This window comes from Ruditapes philippinarum, unplaced genomic scaffold, assembly GCF_026571515.1.
Source record: "Ruditapes philippinarum isolate M1 unplaced genomic scaffold, ASM2657151v2 ctg1362_1_1_1_1, whole genome shotgun sequence".
Classification (NCBI taxonomy): Eukaryota; Metazoa; Mollusca; class Bivalvia; order Venerida; family Veneridae; genus Ruditapes; species Ruditapes philippinarum.
The window spans coordinates 460,334-481,668 of record NW_026859423.1 but is presented as its reverse complement, the minus strand read 5'-3'; the positions used below and the strand labels follow the sequence as shown (position 1 = coordinate 481,668).

Genomic DNA, 21,335 nt, shown 5'->3' with positions numbered 1-21,335 from the left:
CAGTCAGACTAATCTAGAAATCTAAGGTCAGACTTATCTAGAAATGTACAGTCAGATCAATCTAGAAATGTACCGTCAGACTAATCTAGAAACGTACCGTCACACTTAACACACTAGACATGTACCGTCAGATAAATCTAGAAATGTACAACCAGATCAATCTATAAATGTACAATCACACCAAGTTAGAAATTTACAGTCAGATCAATCTAGAAATATACCGTCAGACTAATTTAGAAATGAATAATCAGATCAATTTAGAAATGTACAATCACGTCAATTTAGAAATGTACAGTCAGACTTGTCTAGTAGTTGCAGCATTTTGAAAAGAATTGTTGAAGTTTTGTTTAGATTTTTTGTTTTATTTTATTTGACTTTAACCTTTTCCCTTGATTATTAAATAAACATGAAATATATGATGTATTTAATTGAAAATAACGACGCTGGGAAAGGATGTGGGTATTAGTCACCTGTAAATTGTAGCAATGATAGTAGTTTGAATTTCTTAATAAGGATTTCGTTCTTCATTGCCTATACATTCCTTCATTTTACATTCATCGCTGCTTCTTGCCAACACAATAATAGATAAAAATGTACTCAAATAATTGCAGATGACTAAAAGGAGGACTTTGCTTTGTTGCCAATGAATAACAGAAGCATAACACTAAAAGTAAAAATAATTTTGGTAAATAAAAGTTATAGCATTTTAAGCTGATTGGACCTTTAATTTAAATACAGCTTTTTTCAAATGATAAGCATATTGCGTTCTCTAATTCCATTATTAAAATGTCATACAAAATAAGTTTGTCTGTTTTAGAGCAAATACTCTATTCACTTATGAGGCTTAATGTGCTGTTAAAGTAATAACAATTGGATTATTTCAAAGCAGACCAGGTCCCAAAGATATAAAACCTTTTCCTGAGATCAACCTCAAATCTCGGGATTTTCATTGGTCAATTCACATTTTATGCCTGTTCCTGAGAAATCGGATACCTGAGATTTGAGTTTGAGATTAGAATATTTCTTTATAACCTTCGCCCCTGGTCGGATATAACTAAACAACAGGGAAATGCTTAATATTTTGTCGGGTTATACATTTTTTGTTGATGCATTGACCTTGTTTTACATATCAGATAAAAAAAGGTTTAGGGGTACTATCAAACTAGCTTTTGTTTTATTATTCTCTTGAGAAGCTATTGAGAGTATTTGATTTCATATCAAGATGTTTACAATGTCTAGGGACTATGTGTATTGACATCAAAACCATGTTTTATTGCATATTTCTCAGCAATACTAACTTCGAGAATAACCAGTTACTATTACAACTTTAACTTTAAAACAGTTGTTCCATCGTATGTTAAACATACAATTCGTATATTATGTTTACGAAAGACCGGGTGATGAATTTATTTCTTGAATTCGTTTAGTTAATCTTTAATTCTGTAGCCGCGCGTGACAAAAACCACAATATTAGGTTTGCACACAAGCATGGATACCAGAAACCACTTCGCACTATAGCAAAAATGGATCCTGGTTACAGAACTCGGATGACGCAAGCTGGTCGTGTATCATTGCTGTGGTCGCAAACCCATTATGTTGGTTTTGTCGTGAATTCTCGAAGTTGAAATCGTGAAATTCAAAAAGTGAATTCATGAAGTTGAAATCGTGAATTCGTGAAATTAAAATTGTGAATTCAAGAGGTTGAAATGTCCCGACTGGTCTTTCCTATATTTTTTGTTAAACATCATCTGACGATATATATCAAAACAACTGATTTCGTACTGCGCGGTACTTGATTTTGTAAACATGTTACTGCACAAGGACTACCGTTGTAAAAGATTCAAAGTATAAAGGATGCATCAATTACTCACCCGCTCACGAAAACTCACGAACCAATGTAGGTTCGTATTTTTACGGGAGCAGGCAGGTTTTTTTCACTTATTTATTTATAAAATATGAAAAATGATTTACTCTGACTGATATATTAACATATATAGCTGCATGTAACAATTTCCCGCTACTATTACATGTACCAATTAAAGTTGAAGAAATGTAATAAGATTTTAAGAAAAGTCTAAGATTCAATTAATAATCCACATGGTTTGTGCGATTAACATATTTGTACGACGAGAAACGCAGATAGGGCTTTTTTGCGTAGTTTTAATCTCTTTCTAGTAATTTTCGTAACTTGTATATGTCAATTACTTTCTTTGCCCACTTTAAAATTATACTTTACTTTTAAATAAATATGAAAGTGAAGGCACGCTGATTTAACAAACTCATATCCGGGACAATATTTAAACAACCTCATTTTAAGTTATCTTTAAAATAGCTTATCAATTCTGCTGTTATAAACGAGTTTTTTGGCTTTACAATTGCCCGTAATTGCAATTTATTGTTATGAAAACTACTTTTGGACAGGAAATACAATTCTTATTCAAACATCTAAGAATGATATAAATACATCTGCTTTATCTCATACTACCTCTGGAAATGGTTTTAAAAAAACCTTGCATTCATTATAAAAATGATATTTGTAGCGAACTTTTGAGCGGTAAGGTACAAATAGGCTAATCTTTTTCTTAAATAATACATTTAATTCAGTGCTATAAATTATAGCAAATAAATGATAAAGTCATATCAATACCTTGAGAAAAATAAACATTAAAATAAATATAAATAAAGTTTATGCTTACAAATTGAGAATATTAAACATCTTATTCGCTCCCTAATTATCATTTAACTAAACCGACACACAAACTTTAATTGGCTTAACTTGTGTATATATTATTATTTCTTTATAAATGCAGTACTATATTTCAAACTCAAATATCTTAATGCTGTTCAACCGTTTCGTTTTATTACCGATAAGGGAAAGAACTTCGTACTAAAAGTGTAAATTCGTATTACAAAAGTTATCTGCCATCGTGAATTATAATAGCTTGGTTGGAATGTTACGCGTTTTTTTTCCGATAGAAATAATACATGTTATACATTATGCTTTATTATACGCGTGTAGTGGTTTGGTATGTAGTGTTTCTATTAGAGCACTGATATTAAATTAATGTCATAGATAGTTGGATGAGTACACAAATATAAAAATACGTTTTTTTTCATGGATTGGATATTAATAACTTGTAAAAAGCTATCTTGTATTGTTCTATAACAGTCAATACTCGCAGCATTGATTTGTGATAACTCGGTTAAACAACATATCGATATAGGTTACTATACCAAGGCGAATTTGAAGCATTTTTCGTTCCGGTGTGTGAGTTAGAATATCACGGAACTGTATCTGGGTCATACCTGTGACTGTACTAATTGATTCATACTAGTCATTTGGTTTTTCCATAGCTCAGGACGTGATTTACCTCTTTTTGGTTTATCCATAGCTCAGGACGTGACTTGTCTCCATTATCAGATAATGTAAGCATTTTATTGATAAAATAAAACTTATAACATAGGAAGATGTATATTGTGAATTTAAATCATGTTGTTAATTGCGGTGCTAATATATACCAAACAAATAGCATTACACAGTTTAGTAGTTAAAATCATAATTCGTCCAGAGAGAACATTTAAAGAACTTTGAAATACTGCAATCCTATTGGACAAAAAATAATTACAGGTTTGAAATAATTGATACTGACTAGCAAACACCTACGCTTGACGATCAATATTGCAAAGATTTTAGATTATGTTATCAAATAAGAAAACCATTATTTTAAGCTAGATTTAAAGAAGAAAAAACACATTTCATGAGGTAAAAACGAAGTGTATTGAATGCGAATCTTTTTGTTGTATGTACAAACATTAACTCACTTTATCGATATTTGTTTCTTTCTTTCTCTTTGTTTGTTTGTTTCTTTCTTTCTTTCTTTCTCTTTGATTGTTTGTTTGTTTGTGTTTTTTTCTTTCTTTCTGTTTTTCTTTCTCTCATTCTTCCTTCCTTTCTTTCTTTCTTTCTTTGTTTTTCTTTCTTTCTTTTCTTTCTTTCTTTCTTTCTTACTCACTTTCTTTCTTTCTTTCTTTCTTGCTTTCTTGCTTTCTTTCTTTCTTTCTTACTCTCCTATGCAAACATAATCAATAATCCCTGTGACTTACTGACATTTCTATAAATACTGTTCGGAATAAATCTGTAAACGTTCCATTTGTAAAAAGTGTAATGCAGTGTTTCATAATTTAGGTAGTTTTTTTCTTTAAATTGTATCCTCAACATTTTTCATCATCAATTATTGGTCAATTATTATGGTCAATGTCTTGAACTACATTACTAATGCACCTCAGCTTGACAGCGAAAAAATGAGCATTATGTCACTTTAAAATATCTTCAAAATGGTACTTATTTGCCTTTAAAGCAAAAAGTATATAGTGTGGACTTAAAGTTTATTTATTTTAAAGTAGTCGATGATCTCTTTGAAATCTTTTTCTTTTGAAGAGAAAAACAAATGGAGGCCGACACTGCAAACCAACAGGAAATGGCGCTTACAAGCAATATACCTTCAGAGACAGGAAGAAAAAATACTGTAAAAAGAAGTGTTAGCCGAATGGCAGGCTTTTGGTTTTGGTCAAACTTTACCGCTTTCGTTTCGTTAACGATTGGGTGCTTTGCTCCTGGATGGTTAACTTATGGAGATATTGACTACTCTCTTTGGTATTTCACACACTGTGACACAACGCATGATGACATCTACTACTCCTTTTCATCTCCTATTAAGTGTGAGACCATGTCGTATCGTCAGATTCGTGGGTCTACGAGAGTACACAAAGGTATATTCACTTATCTTAAACCATGCATCTTCTTAAAGAGGGAATCCAATGACGTTGTTAACGAGACTGGAATTAATGTTCCATTTGATGAAGGTCTAGACTACAAACTTGTGCATACAATTTCAATCATTTGCTCACTCCGTTTGTCCGAAATAATAATTCTGATTGTGAAAAATTAACCAAAATTGAAAAGCGTTGCAATTCAAATCGTGCTAAGAATAACTCAAAAATACGATTTTCAATATTTTACTGGGTATGTTTTTAAATAATCTTTAGCAAATCTTTCTGTTTTAAGTGCCCTACCTGATCAATGTAAGAAATTCAAATTTTGTTTTGAGACTTTTGGATTAGTGGAGTTACTTTAAATTTTACATTCTCGAAGCAACATGGTGCCTACATATACCAATATATTTAAAAGCTATTTTAGTAACGAAAAAAAAATGTTTTGACAACAAATATTTCGATGTTTCATAACAAAATTTTTAAGAAAACTAATTATTTTAGTAATTTAATATAGATTAAGTTTTTTTTTGAACATTTTGCACCGGAATCTTTATTGTTTGATATGGTTATGGAACAATTTAGTTGTTACATATGTTGTATATTAATTTGCCTAGAAAAAGTCAAGTTTCTTTTAAAAACTTTGTTAATAACAAATCTTCACTAACGTTTTAACACTTGTTGCAGGATTTAAAAATTTAAATAAATTTTATTTAGTTTAATTATATGTTTATTGTCAGGGAAAACTGACAAAAAGGTGTGCATTGCGATAAGTTTTGTATTTATTTTGCTTCTATCGTCCTCTCCGCTGTAAAGTCTTGACATTTTCATAAATGAAATTAATTTCTCTATTTATTTTGTCTAGTTCTTGATAAAGCAGACTTTACACAAGCGGAAGCCCTATATTGCACCGGAATGATTTTGTCTTTTGCTACATTGATAAAATTTTACCAACACAGACAGAAAGTTGCCAGGGGCATAAGTGATGAATTTCGTTTAAGAAAATGGGCTTTTCTTCTAATTTTGTCAAGCCTCTCAGGTATGCTGTTTTGTTATGCTAAAAGCCGCTTTCACTTATTTTTGTCTTTTATATTAATCATAGAATCTCATCCTGTTTGATGACGTCAGTATTTGAGCCGCGTCACGACAAAACCAACATAGTCGGTTTGCGACCAGCATTGATCCAGACCAGCCTGCGCATCCGCGCAGTCTGATCAGGATCCATGCTGTTCGCTGTCAGTTTCTCCACTTGTAATAGAGTTGATAAGCGAACAGCATGGATCCTGATCAGACTGTGCGGATGCGCAGGCTGGTCTGGATCCATGCTGGTCGCAAACCCATTATGTTGGTTTTGTCATGACGCGGCTCATATATAGTTTCATGATAATTTTTAAATTGATGCTAGTGATTTGTTCAATCAAAACGAAATTATGCCAACTAAACGTACATGAACTATGCAACAGTAGATCATCTCACATCAAAGTGAGAAAGTTTACACACTTTCACTCGCATTGGACCATCGTTAGCAATATTGTTACTATCTTGCGCTTTCAAGCAAGTTATAATTTTCTCGGTTTACAGTCGAATGAATAACATTATGATAGCATAATCATTCAAAACAAAAACGTATTCCCCAATTCATGTACATTTAAAGGCATATGTACTTCCAAAGTATTAAATGTATCTTTTTATTTCATTTCAGCTGTACTTGTTTTTCTTCCCGTCGGAATGTTTAATGGGGGGAATGGAGGTACTCTGCCGTCTGTAACCCTGTTCAGTGGAATAGTTCTTGCTGGATTTGGTGGGGCAGTGATGGTATTGACTGCTACGTCAATGCTTTTATGTTGTCCAGCTCTTCCCTGCAGTGTCTATAAGTGTGATGATACAAATGAGCCTGTGTAATAACATGAACAATATAAACAACCTTCGTGTAGTGTAAGCAGCAATCCCGCCGACTGTGTCTTTAACAGCATGAGGTCTTCATTCACAAACGTGAAAGAGCGGGGTCTGAAGCTTATTTGACTGTAAGATATTTGTAGCTATGATCATCATCTGCCACTCATCATCGTCACATATATCTCTCCTTTGCACTCAATCTAATTTCATACGTTTTATGTTAAAAACATCGTAGAGATTTTAATTATTTTTTTAATTGAAAGTACGATATTGCAAGTGTAGGCAAGAATTGATGTAGACATGCATTACATGAAAGTAGAGAACCTTAATATGCAGGAAAATGTTGATTAAGATTTATGTCTGATACATAAATTAGTTTAATAAAGGTTTTTTTATACTTTTTGTAAAGTACCACATTGGGAACCATTAAAAGAATTCTCTTCATTTGAAAGCGTGGAAATTATATGTTGATGTTTTCGCTGTGTAATTATCAAACAATTAAACGCCAAAAGTCTAACTAATGTAAAGGTTTTTGCAATGGTTATCCTGTATTTCGACTTGTTCTTCTACATTATCTTCTTAATTTAGCTTCAAATTTAACATAATACGGAAAGGCATCAAGGTTGTGCAAAATATATTTCCTTATTTCGTTCACGTTTCTTTTGGGTTCATCAAACACAGTTATCTCGTAATGTTATACTAGCATTTAAAAATAAGTTACCACTTATCTCGTTTTGCTCAGGCTATCGACCCATTCAAACAGCACACACAACCGCTAAACGTCTCTTTAGAAACTGTTTTGTCACTATGGCTTCCTAAGTCGGTTCCATAGTAACAGAGTTTTAAAAGCTAAGTTATCCTGAAAAAAGAAGTGAAAGTTGACCAATAACAACTTATATATCAAAAAGCCTATATTTAGCCTTATATATAAAAAAGGCACGCGTAGTGTTTGTCACAAACCCTACTGATAATTGTTTATTCGGAATGTCAAAGGCACTCTAGGCGGACGAATCATTTATTAGGCGGATGCTGCTTCTGTGCGAGTATTATTATCACGATGCAGTCATCACGTGACATAACCCGGAAGTAATAACATGCATCGTATTGAATTTTGACGATAAAAATAACCTTGAACTATTTTAATCTTACCTGAGCACATGCTATGAAATTGAGGAGTTAAATTACTTTTTTTAAAACTCGTTGATTTTTGCTTTGTATTTGTACTTTGATTAAACTAAGATTTCGGACGTTTTTCTTTGTCAGGTATGTAAATTAATTACGTATCATCATTTATGTAGTTTAAAATACACAGGTTAAATATAAACAAGCATGCCAGTATTGTAAAATTGTGGTGTGTACGTGCAATATTGTTGTTTGTTGTAAATTGTAGCTATACGTGTTGGTGATAAAATATCAAACATAGGGGTTATCACAAACGTTTGTTAAATAAATGAAAATATTTATCCAATGTCAGAATTTATTACTCTAAACACTTAATAAATTTGTAAGGTTAGAACTCCCAAAGGAACTTGAAGGTGTGTTTAGAGTTTTTTCGTTGTAGATTTTGAAAATGGTGCACATATATAAAATGTTCTTATGCTACATGTAGCAATAAAAAATCTATTAAACCAAAGTAAAAGTTCTTTTTTTTCACACGATCTGAAATCATATAAAATTCTTTATTCCCAGAGGTACCGATTGATCTTGGTACGCTATAAACACTGATTTGTATCATAGTTTGGAGACCTTTCTGTTGAAAATGTGTCAGAGTTAACATCGTATACATATACATGCACAGTGCGTTATCTAGAGTGCAGGTATTAGTTACCCGTACTCCAGAGTATGCCCATGGATTGGTTCATTTTTGCTGGGGTTTACTTATTGTGACGACAGAGAAAGGGGGAGCGATAGAAATATCATATTCAGATGCTCGTTCATTGGTTACTTTTTCTAGGGTTTCATATTGTGACATCAGGGAACGTGTTTTTATGTTTGACTATGATACAAAAGAGAAAGAACATCAAAACACTCGGCAATCTGATAAATACTCGGGGGCTACGACCCCTCATACAAATGAGATAGCCGCGTGTTTCGATGCTCTTCTATTACTAATTCTGCTATTAAATTCAGTATTAAACGTTTTTATTATGCTTAGTATTTATGGTTCAAACTTGACCGAGTATATCCGTGCTTTATTCGGATATACTCGTGATACATTCGAGTCCACCGGCACGGTTGGAGCTCAGTACTCGTACCAGTCAACCCGTGTATCAACGAGTATACCGTATGGGAACCGTGTGTCCAACCGTGTTCTGTGTGCCACAGGTTTAATTAGAATATATATAATTATGACAGATATCTTTGGGAATGTTATGTATATAAAGTCAATAGCGGCTTCAAACTATGTGCCCGTTGAAATTTCTTTATAAACACCACCATATTGCCAAATATAATTGAACCGTTATCTAAATGGTAGTTTATTTCATGAAAATTTTCGAAAATTCTTTGTCAATTAAGTGTTTTTAATTCAGTATAAGACGATCATCATGCTTGGAGAATTAAAAATGCATTAAATATCAGCATTTGCTTGTAAACATGTTCAATATTAATATGTTTGAATATGTCCCAGTGTAAGTACACCCAAATGTTGCCAAAAGTGTAAGTACACCTAAAGATGTGCCAAAGTAATTCTGACAACTCAAGATTACGCATGTCTATTCTTTGGAAATTCTAAACAGCTAAGAAGTGTAGTATGACCCAATGTCTTTAGATGATCTCGAAGGCCGTCCCTGAACATCTTTTTCACATATACGGAGTTATAATACATATAAATATATGTTCATCTGTGATAAGATATGTTCCTGAGTAAGTGAATTAGGTAATAGGACAGTTTTATTTTCAAATGTTTAAAACATAGGTGTATCTTTATCAATAATTATTGGTAATTAAAATTAATAACGTTCTAAAAATATACATCACTTTGTGATATGACAATTTTACAATTTACTTTAAAAAAAATCACGTTGATTTCAGAGGTATTTCATAATAATGAAACATGTAGCACGATACAAAAAAGAAATAATAAATGTCAGTTTATTAACACTTTGACAATGATATTTTACGAGAAGCGGTCATTGGTAACACAATTGTAATGTAATCAAATTTAATAGATTTAAAATGAACCATCTTTATCACTCTCTTATACTGCGACATGACTAGAAGAGATTTGCTCTTAACATTATCAAAGCACACTCTATTGAGTTGAGAAAATGAATATATACACTATTATAGAAGTCAGGTCAAACTACAATTTTCGTTCTGAAAAAATGATTTTAAATATAGAAATTATAAAAATCAACCTTGATTTTTAAAAGTTTACAATAGTTGCACCGGAAAACGCACACTTGATTTGAATGGAGGCATCGATGATACTTAAGGTGTACATTCACGAGGCATGATATTGTCTGCCATCAAACTCATATATGAGCCGCATGTGATATCAAATCACGACCGTTTTAAAGATAAATTTGAATAGATGTATTTGCATCACATAAACACAAACATTCGAGTAATCAGTGTGTGTAACTCGGTAAAGAAATCAAAATTATTAAACCGAAACAAATAGTCAAAATTTTCCAACAAACAACCTTAATTTAGTAACTTCAGTACCTTATTTCTCTGCGGCGGCCCTTGATGAGAATGTAAGTTGGTTGATTTCTCGGAGGTAGGGCATAAATACAGCCATTGCTTCGTATCACATTCCCTAATTCTTTTAAATGACCGGTGAAGATCTGCGTTACATGTTTAAGACTCATCTGACACACCATAAGTAGTGTTGTATGTGATTGAGCTCGGAATCGCACATGCAAGCTTTTATAACTACATCAGTGCGTTACCAATGGACCGCGGATCCGGATTGATCAAAAAGTTCTTGGCAAGATGTACTTCCGGTTGTCAGAAAACCCACCTAATGGTCTTACTTTTCAATATAATCGCCCTCTACACCAATGCACTTTGCCAGCCTGTGTTCCAACTTGTTTAAATCTTCAAAGTAGAACTCTCTATTTTGGTCCTTTAAAGAACTCATTGGCCGTCTCCGTGACACCTTCATTGCTTCCAAAACATCTACCACGTAGCCTGGTTTTCAGTTTCGGAAACAGATAGTCAGTCAGAGGGGGTCAAGTCCGGGGAGTATATGAGATAGGGAAGTATTTCAAAGCTGCAGTCAGTTGCAGGAGCTATCGCAAATTGGATGTGTGAGGTGGCGCATTGTCGTGCAGGAGCAGAACGCCTTGAGTCAGTTTGCTCCCCCCCCCCCTCTTTACGTCTCAATTCATCTGCATAGTACGTACCGTGTATGGTACGACCTTGCTTAAGATAGTCAATCATGATTATCCCCTGACTTTCCCTAAAAATGAAGCCATCATCTACCCTGCTGATGGCACCCTCCTGACTTTTTTCGGAGGAGGTGAGCCGGAGTGCTTTCACTGCATGCTCTGTTTTTTTAATTCTGGATCGAAGTGTTGGACTCATGTTTCATCCTAAGTTACGATCCGGTAGATAAAATCAGGTTCATCCTCGTAGCAAGACAAAATATATCTTGAAATGTCAAGCCTGGTTTGTTTCTGTTCGTCAGTCAACTGTCTGGGGATCCATCTAGCGGAAACCTTTGACATATGCCATAAACATCAGTCAGAATTGCCTGAACAAACCAAAGCTTATGCCCACTTTCCTTGCAATGCTTTGCAGATCTCGCATTATGTCGAACATGACCAGATCGTGCACAGACTCGGCAGTTTCATCGTTGGCGGCCTCTTTTGACCACCCAGGCCGCTCATCATCTCCAATGCTCTCCCTGCCCCACTTAAATTCAGCAGCCGATTTTTACAGTGCTATAGGGAGGGGACTCCTTCCCAAAGGACTCCTTCCCAAGTGTATTCATGAAGTATTCATGGATTTCCTTTGAGTCATCCCTTTCTTACAGAGGTACTTAATGACGGCTCTGATTTTAACTTTCTCCATTTGGTCTAAATGACACACCCATCTACTGATCAAAGTGTGTTTTATGTTACTAAATCTGTGTAAAACCGCATTAACTCGGTCAGTAATCTTCAATAAGATATCGGTATCGACGTATTGTGTGTAAATGTCAGTGTAGTGGCTAAAAGTATATCGGGCCGAGAACCTTTTGATCATACCTCGTAGCAGCATATGCCGGTTGATGAAATTTTACAATATTTTGCTCTTCAGCCGTTATATTCGCCATATATGCATAATAGGAGCATGGTCCAGTTCATTTAGATTTGCTCAGCCATATTTGCTCTCGTCATATACTAGTAATTTATGTTTTTCACTTTTTTATGTTTTACTTTTGCAGCGAGTTGTAAAACACAACTTTACTTTTATTAAACGGACTCCACTTTTTTAAATGAGAGGACTGGACCAGCAGATGTGTGTACCAAATGAGTTAGGTCTGGACCAACAACTTGTGTAGGACATGTTAGGTCATTTTCTTACTCCTTTTTTCGAGAACGTTTTTTGTTTTGTTTTGCAAAATGACCTGACAATGAAAATTGTTTTAACGCTTTTCACAGATATCCGGCTAAAAATCGCACAAAAATCTATTTACTTTGGGGGTGTATTTACTTAGTATCCTTTGAAAATGTTTCATTTTATTATTGTAGCATCTTCTAATTTGATTTTTAGGGCTTTGGAATTCATTTAAGTCATATCTATAAAGATTTGTATTATTATGTTCTTTTTGTTTTCCAATAACAAAATAACCGAGCAAATATTTAACACTTTGATTATTATGCCTTTTATACAGTACTTTACTGGTTAACCCATTTAATGATCACTTCCTCTACTCCTTTTAGACGTTCACATATTACATGGTGCGTCCGTTGCTGAGTGGTTAAAGTCGTTGACCTGAATTCACTTGACCCGGACGTATCTCTGGAGGTTTTTCCAGGAACTTTAGATTTCTCCATGTTAGGATGATATCGAATTAGGTTATAGAATGTTTGTGGTTTTACTCAGGTGCCTGTTTTGCATCCCAAGTTAAGCTTGAAAGTCAACTTAAAATACCCCACACCCTCGCAAAATTTATTAATAAGTAAAATTAAAACAGAAAAAAACATACACACACAAAACAATTGTTTGATATTTCAATAATTGAGTTGTTAAAAGATCTGATGTTTCAAACGAAATCTTTAAATATACTTAACGGTATTATAAATATTAGCTTTTATAAACAGAAATCAATTAAAGACCATCAACATGGGGCTAGAAACTGACTTGGAAAACCATCAGGAACAGACGCTTACAGGTGATGTAGACAAACGGAAAAAGACGTTAAAACGTAGTGCGGTCCGACTGGCAGGCTTTATGTTTTGGACAAACTTTGCCGCTTTCGTTTCCTTAATGATAGGATGTTTTGCTCCCGGATGGTTAACTATTGGAAAGAATGACCTCTCACTATGGCATCTCACAAAATGTTATCTAAATTCCGAACATCCAATTGATGCTGTTAAGACGTTCAATCGATGTGAGATAATATCGTATTATTTGGTTGCTAGGCCACCTATGGACTTACACGCAGGTACATATACTTTTCCTGTCAGCAACTATCCCAAACAAAGCGAATTCTGACTATATTTTTCAAAATGCATCTTTAATGAATGTTTTACTACCTTTTGTGTCTTTGTAACGTTTGCAAATTAATAGCGTGATCCAAGTTCATTTCAAAAGTTTCTTTTAAAGACGAAACATGTTTATTATCTGGCAGCAGATTCATGTGAAATATACAGTGAAAGAAATCATGCTGGCTGTTCGTCTGTCCGGAAGCTTATCTGTTTGTCCGTCAGGAATAATATCTTACTTATAATTTCTATGTCTTATTGTTTTGAATATTAATTGGGGTAAGAATTCGAGCATCACAACCACACAGTGCGCTTGAGTAATAGCCCCTTTTTAATCAAGAGGAGGGATTTCCTAAGACGAATTACTATTTTGAGCTACATTTTACACATGCATATGGTTGATTAGTTTTAATTTTGCCGCGTTGTGCTGTCGTAAGGGATTCGGTTATTTTCTCTAGTTTGTAATAAATGTCAGCAATTATGTATGTACCTATAAGGAACTGATGCTTATAAACATTGATAAAATCTAAAAGTGCATTTTTAAGTTTCTATAAAGCGTTGCTCCAGGATCGCATATCAATATACAAGAATACAGAAGTTACTTCAAATTATAGCCAGTCATTTGATCTGCACCATTAATATTTTCAAAATATATGAAAATGAAAAAATAAAAAATGAAATTGATTACTATATATTTTGATGTTTATTTTTGTCTAGATCTTGATTACATAGACCTTGTGGAAGCTGAAGTTCTATACTGCATCGGAATGGTTTTGTCATTTGTAACCTTGATAAAATTTTACCAACGAAGACAAAAAATTGCCAAAGGCATATGCGATGAAATTTGTTTACGAAAATGGGTTTTACTTTTTATACTGGCGAGTCTTTCAGGTATGTCTTTGATTTTTAAAAAAAGGATAGTATAAATAAAGCCACTGTGACGTTCAGTCTTTTGACACATGAAAATAAAATGATGTAAATGTATCCCATTCAATTAATTTTGCATGTTGATGAAGTATTATTGTTTTTCAAAAAAATAAAAAACGTTTCACATATAGGCTTATTATATCAGAAAATATATCAGAACAACTGAGAAGAAATGGTGTGCCATATTCCTGTATGAGGCTTGTTCGTACTGCAACGCGATGACGCTTTGCACGATTTCATGAATGTTGATATGCCTAAATTGCATTACCCTCCATATTAGTTAGCTAATCACAATTTTAATACAGCCAGACGTTGACCACTGCTATAAAAATGGAGAAACTGACTGGGAATAATTGCAGAAATTATAACTGATATAGTTGTAAAGCATAACTCGATATTCGGTACAGATGATTTTTACTAAGTTGGAGGACATTTATTGGTCTGTTTGTTGGTGTTTGTATGTGTAGATAAAAAATCTGACGTGCACAGAGTCTGTTAAAGATGAAAAATCTTGCCAATGGTGTACCAAATGCCTCAAACGTCAGGAAAATAATTAAAAGTAATAGAAAGTAGAAGATTCGTGATTCATGATTTGTCAACGCTGTTGGCATATCTCTTTCGCCGGTAAATTTAATTTTAAAGTGTATTTTGAAAGCACAAATGATTTATGCAGGATGAATATCACATTTATGACAGATGTCCAACACAAGGGTACAGCTACAAATCGCTAGGAAATTGCTCAAAATGTTCAAACTTAATCAAAGACAATTTTCAAAAAATAATACTGGTGAAAAATCATATGTTTACTATTTTGAACAAATCAGAAAAATTTGAAACAAAAAGTATCATGAGCACAAATAATGCCCTTTATTACATATTCTTCCTTCGAAATATCGTACAATACACATCACAATAATTATACACAGCGGTTGCCGATCTTATGTTTTTAAAAGGGGAGATAAACCTAGAGCAACTTATTTAAAAAGTACCGTTTGTCTTTGTATTGAACTGTTATTAAAGGGTAATCGCCAAATTGTGTCCGTCTGTTGATACCGACCTGAGCTTAATCCGGTCATTAAGTTTCGAATGGATAAAGAACACTCTTAACATGACTTAACAGTTTTAATTCCCTTTAGTTTAATCATATTTATTTCACTACATATATTTACATTTTATATGTATATAACTGTTACATAAAAATTCCCTTTTAGAATATCTTGATAGACCATAGTTATTAAAGTACGCTGATTTATTTCATTGTTAAGGCTTGCGTACATTCAGGATAATCACATATTTGTTTCTTCATTTATTTCCAGCTGTGCTTGTTTTATTACCTGTCGGAATGTTCAGTGGGATAAAAGAAAAGGATTCCTTTGTACCGCTGTTCAGTGGAATGGTTTTTGCTGGGTTTGGTGGAGCATCGATGACCTTGATTGCTACATCAATGCTTCTCTGTTTTCCAGTTCTTCCTTGTAAATATTTCCAGTTTGATGATACCCAAATTCCTGTTTAAAGGCTTAAACAATGTTTACACCAAGCCATAGCAACATTTACATTAACAATGTATGTAATACACTATGGACCTACACTGAAACTCAAGCAGTAGTATTAGCTAGAAGCTTATATGACTAATAGCTTTTTAGCTAATCTGGAAGCATTTAAAACAATTAGGATAAAAATCCAATGAAAATATTGTTTTACAAATTGAAAGTGAAAACTGTCATAATCCTTTAAAAATTGCTTATCTTTTTGAGCCTTTTTTACAACTGTTGCTTCTAAGCTGGTTGATTGCTAGCAAATTGTTTGACATTGACTCACCAACTTTGTTAGATTTTTTTAATTATGACAGAAATGTTAAGAATAATAAAATGTACTTGGAAAATGTGTCTGAGACATTTGTATATTTAATAATTTAAACTCGTCAAAGAGTACTGGGTTAGACGAAATTCCTGCCAAATTTTTAAAAGATGTAGCTTTCTAGGAGCAAATTTGTCTCAGAGCACATTTGTCTTACGTAAGACCGATGCGGTCGCATTTGTCCCACATGAGACAAATGGGACCTCAAATGTCTACCAAAACACATTTGTATGACTAATGTGTTCCGATCAAGTTTTTAAGGTAAAAGAAAGAACAATTGTCTCATGTTTTTAAGAGACAAGAAATTACGATGTTCGCCATTTTACCTCATCTCCAGTGTAATCATCATTAGGTTTGCTTATGTTTTTTATTTAATGTTAAACCTAAAACCTATAGTGGAACTATTAATTCTAATATGTTTAATTCAAGAAATTTGATTGGCTGAACCTGAAGGCGTACATTGAAACATACGAAATCCTGTTGACGATTGTACAATGATAAAAGCGTGATGACACGATCGTACGATGGTGAAAACACGATGGTACGAACGTGAAACAACGATTGTATGATTGCGCAGCAACGATGGTACGATGGTGAAAACACGATGGTACGAACGTGAAACAACGATTTTATGATGCTAGGATCAAGACACCAATTGTTTAATTGACTTGTTGGTTTCAATTGCAGTAATTCTTGGTGTTAATTGCACAATAAAGATGAAAAGGAAGTCTAAAAGTCTGATTGATTATCTAACACGTACATTGTAAATAGAGATATCTTCTGTGTAGACTTGTGTATTTACTTTATTTTTATTTGAACCGCCTCTGTGGTCGAGGGGTTAGAGTCGATGACTTCTAATCGAGTTACCTCTCTGGCGTGGGTTCGATCCCCGGGAGATGCTTTGGTAGTTTAGTGCGGAGGAAGGTAGTCTAGTACTGGTGTAACTCTCAAGGAACAATGGTTAGGAAACTACTCGCCTATATGACTGAAATACTGTTAGGAAAAGGCGTTAAATGAAACAAACAAAACTTTATTTTTTGTATGGCAGTATAAATACAATGATATTTATAGCTGTTTATTTCACTTTTATAATAAAAATGCCCCCCCCCCCCCCCCCCCCCCCAAAAAAAAACCCATATAGTTCATTATTACACTCCAATAGGTGAATTCCCCAGAGCTACATGTATGTACAAAAAGTACCGGAAAAAGGCGTGTTAAGCTAGGTTTTCGAATTCTTTTAAAAAGGTCCAAGAGAAACAACTCTGGCAAATTTACAAAATATAAATACATGTACCAATTACTGGCCCTGTTACATATCTTAATGAACAATGATATAGATGCACGTTCCACCATCAATGTGCTACCTCTGTCACTTTGACATTGTATAAAAATTCGGACTTTTTTAGTATACATGTAATTATGTAGGACACATAGGCTAATACTCCGTGGAATTATGATTTGCAAAATTTAAGTGTTGTTATGTCAAACTCAGTCAGAATTTAACAAGCACTGAACATTGTTGTGATGACTTTAATTCAAAAAGTTCTTTGCTTGATCAGAGACAATCTGAGGAGGCTGTTATAATGGAAATAGTCCGAGTCTGTTCACCACGCTGGTTAACACAGGTATGAGCCGTGTTAATGTCGTGATACATGCCTATAATGCCGTATGTTTTGTGGTGTTGTAAATTACCGTCAAGCTAATCTTACTATGAATTAAACTAAAAAGGCAATTTTACTATCAAACCAGGATTGTTTAAAATAATCGCCAACTTTACTCATTTGAAGTGAATTACCATTAACCCCTTTATATATCTTAAGGCCTCAACAGACGGTAGGATTTTGAAGTACAACACCAATTAAAACTAAGGTAAATCTTAATGTGTGAAGACTACTATTTCTTGAATTCGGAAACCTTAAGTCTAGATGTAAGGGACAGGACATGTTCTATTTTGAAAATCTTGTCGTACAGATTTCTATAGACCTCCCACAATGACAAGTAACATATTACCAAATTATCTCCTGATAATGGGAGTAATGAATGAAATTCCAGAACAATTAGGGCTAAAAGGTAAACATAGTAGTAAGATAGGGTAAAATGATGTTGAAAAACTCTTCAGAAGACCCAAAGTTGTGTTATGTTCGAATCCCAAATTGTTCTGAAAATGATTATGTCACGGTATTGAACTGTTCTCTTACCAGGGGAGGTAGTTTGTAGGCGGCCGGATAGCTTAGTCAGTAGAGCCGCAGTCGGTATTCCGAGGGTCCCAAGTTTGAGTCTCGGTCAGGCTTCACATTAATTTTTTTTAAATGGAGGTGTCCCAATCATTACTCATGGCGAAAAAAGTATTTAATGAGTAAAGTGTGTAAAGGATCAATGTAAAGGGATCCTTTTTAGGGAAACCTCAGATGATTCCTACAGCGTAGAATGACCGTCTGAATGCAAGTGTTGTATTGCTTTGAAAAATGTACATCTTATCCCTAATAAGTGCTGTACAACTAAATCATACCGTCTGTTGAGGCCTTTAATCATACAAAAGATTTATATAATTATCATGATAAAATGTCGTATTTTATATTTTATATTCATTTTAGAGTAGAAGAGCAATGAAGTGATTTGACTAGATAGCTTATCGCCCAAACGCGCGTATCTTAAATACCGTAACACGCCAAGGCCTCAACAGACGGTAGGATTTTGAAGTACAACACCAATTAAAACTAAAATGTACAGACAAATCTTAATGTTTGGCTACTTTTTCTTGATTTCGGAATCCTTATGTCTAGATGTAAGGGATAGAACATGCTCTATTTTGAAAATCTTGTCGTACCGATTTTTACAGACCTCCCACAATGACAAGTAACAGATAACCAAATTATCTCCTGATAATGGGTGTAATGAATGATATTCCAGAACAATTAGGGCTAAAAGGTAAACATAGTAGTAAGATGGGGTAAAAATGATGTTGAAAAACTCTTCAGGAGACACAAAGTTGTGTTATGTTCGAATCCCAAATTATTCCGAAAATGATTATGTCACGGTATTGAATTCTCTAATTAGGGGAGGGGAGGTAGTTTGTAGGCGGCCAGATAGCTTAGTCAGTAGATCCGCAGTACCGTATTCCGAGGGTCCCAGGAATGGAGGTGTTTCAATCATTACTAATGGCGAAAAAAGTATTAGTGAGTAAAGTATGTAAAGGATCAATGTTTATAGGGATCCTTTTTAGGGGAAACCTCAGATGATTCTTACAGTGTAGAATTACCGTCTGAATGCAAGTGATGTATAGCTTTGAAAATTGTACATCTTATCTCTTATTAGTGCTGTACAACTAAATCCTACCGTCTGTTGAGGCCTTAACTAGAAAATGGTTCTTTGCTAATGTTAAACTTACATAATTCTGTAGTTGTCTGAATTTTGTCCATTAGTTTAAATCAAGTCTATTAAAAATGATTAAATTGACCAAGTCCGATGTGAAACAATAATATGTAACCTTTCTCATTTCGGGCGCGTAGTTCGTGTGCTAAAACTTTTCGTTACGTTTCGTAAGTTTCAAGTTTTACAACTTAAACCTAACGTTAGAAATTGCACACAAATTACTACTTTATCATGAAAATCTGACAAGAAATATATAGAAAGGGGAACTGATTCACTACATGTTCAGCATGGTTTGTTGTTACCACAGTGTTTACTTGAACTAGCTTCCTCACTAATGAGAGAAGGCTCGTGCGCGGAAAAAATGTTATTTATAAGACTGAATATAATCATGCTGTGTGGGTTGAGCAACCAAACATAGGCCTATACACTTGAAGCTCGTAAATAGAGATTTAACTTTCCGTCACACAATTTAACATACCGGCAGTGAGAATAAGATTGAATTGGAGCGTTCAATAAGGGACAATAAGTTTCTTTTATGTAGACTCGAAGTGTTACATTTCATATTATTATGAAGGGAATATCGAGCCAAAGAGAATCATCAAGTGACGTCCTCAATAATTTTAGCCTTCCTAAAATTTGAAAATATTCCGTGGAAAAAACAATAGCTATTTTTTTTTCGCGGGATAAAAATACCATATTTTGTAGCTAAAAGAGAAGGTCTTGTTTTACAGAATTTAAAGTCATGAAAACCCGTATAATATTTCGGGAAATCATTTCTGAGAAATAAATAAATAGTTTAAAATCATAAGATAAAAACGAGGGTTATATGTGCATTAATGGTTATAATTAACTTATATATTGATACTTTGGATCAATACATCGATAAAATGGTTTCATATATTGTAAAAATGAATTAATATATTGATAATTCGGTTTCATATAAAGACATCTGGTTCCATAAATGGCTTTTTTGGTACCATATATTGAAGAACTGGTATATATAAGGATATCTGGATCCATATATGGCTAATTTAGTACCATATATTGAATAATTGGTACATGTATAATATAATGTGATAACGAACTTATATATTGCTACTTTGGTTCCATACACTGATAAATTGGTTTCATATATTGTAAAAATAATTAATATATTGATAATTCGGTTTCACATAAGGATATCTGGTTCCATACATTGCTACTTTGGTACAATATATTGAAGAACTGGTATCATATATTGAGAAAATCAGCTTATTTATTGCTACATTGGTTTCATATATTGTAACTGTGGATTAGTATAATGGAGCCAGTTTAAGAACTTTCAATTCATATGTAGTTAAAGTGAAGTTATATACAATCGACATGGTTAAATTAATTGAAAAAGAACGATATATGACAGCCATGGGTTATTATAGATAAATACCGCTCACCTTATAAGACAAAATAAGGGAGATCACTAAGTAAACCCTATTTTTTCAGCAGCCAATTTTCAAATTTTTTTTTCATATCGTTTCATAAGTAACACATACAATATTGTAAGAAATTACATTACTACTTGTATTCAATAAATGTCTATTTTTACAATTTTACTGTGTAAAATAAATATAATGAAAAAATATACATAAAATGACTTCACAAAATATGTAAATAAATGATATTTATGTCATTTTCATAACGACGCATAGCACTTTTTAAAACATGTATAACGTTATAAAAAAATTCGAAAGTTGAAAATATGATGCTTTCACAAAATACTAAAGAATGTCATTATCAAAACAAAGTGGCAGTACTCATTCGTATTATGTCATTAATATGTGTAACTTTTTTACAGAATATCATTTTAGTATTCTTAATAAAGTATGACAAAAGTTG

General features: G+C 33.4%; 2 protein-coding genes across 4 annotated transcripts; both read left to right on the top strand.

Annotated features, from left to right (window-relative positions):
* The first annotated feature begins 2,946 nt into the window (after window positions 1–2,946).
* LOC132756463 (uncharacterized) lies at window positions 2,947–6,794 on the top strand. Its single transcript, XM_060747535.1, has 4 exons — window positions 2,947–3,426; window positions 4,439–4,770; window positions 5,636–5,809; window positions 6,473–6,794. The coding sequence occupies exons 2-4, from the start codon at window positions 4,449–4,451 to the stop codon at window positions 6,670–6,672; spliced, it is 696 nt and encodes a 231-aa protein (XP_060603518.1). The 5' UTR covers window positions 2,947–3,426; window positions 4,439–4,448; the 3' UTR covers window positions 6,673–6,794.
* Window positions 6,795–6,937: 143 nt separating this feature from the next.
* On the top strand, window positions 6,938–16,120 carry LOC132756464 (uncharacterized). Of its 3 annotated transcripts, none has more exons than XM_060747538.1 (5): window positions 6,938–7,929; window positions 12,044–12,165; window positions 12,924–13,267; window positions 14,025–14,198; window positions 15,551–16,120. In XM_060747538.1, the coding sequence occupies exons 3-5, from the start codon at window positions 12,946–12,948 to the stop codon at window positions 15,745–15,747; spliced, it is 693 nt and encodes a 230-aa protein (XP_060603521.1). In that variant the 5' UTR covers window positions 6,938–7,929; window positions 12,044–12,165; window positions 12,924–12,945; the 3' UTR covers window positions 15,748–16,120. The 3 variants fall into 3 exon arrangements, with proteins under 3 accessions (XP_060603521.1, XP_060603520.1, XP_060603519.1); XM_060747537.1 differs by having other exon boundaries at window positions 12,044–12,170; XM_060747536.1 differs by lacking the exon at window positions 12,044–12,165.
* Window positions 16,121–21,335: the final 5,215 nt, after the last annotated feature.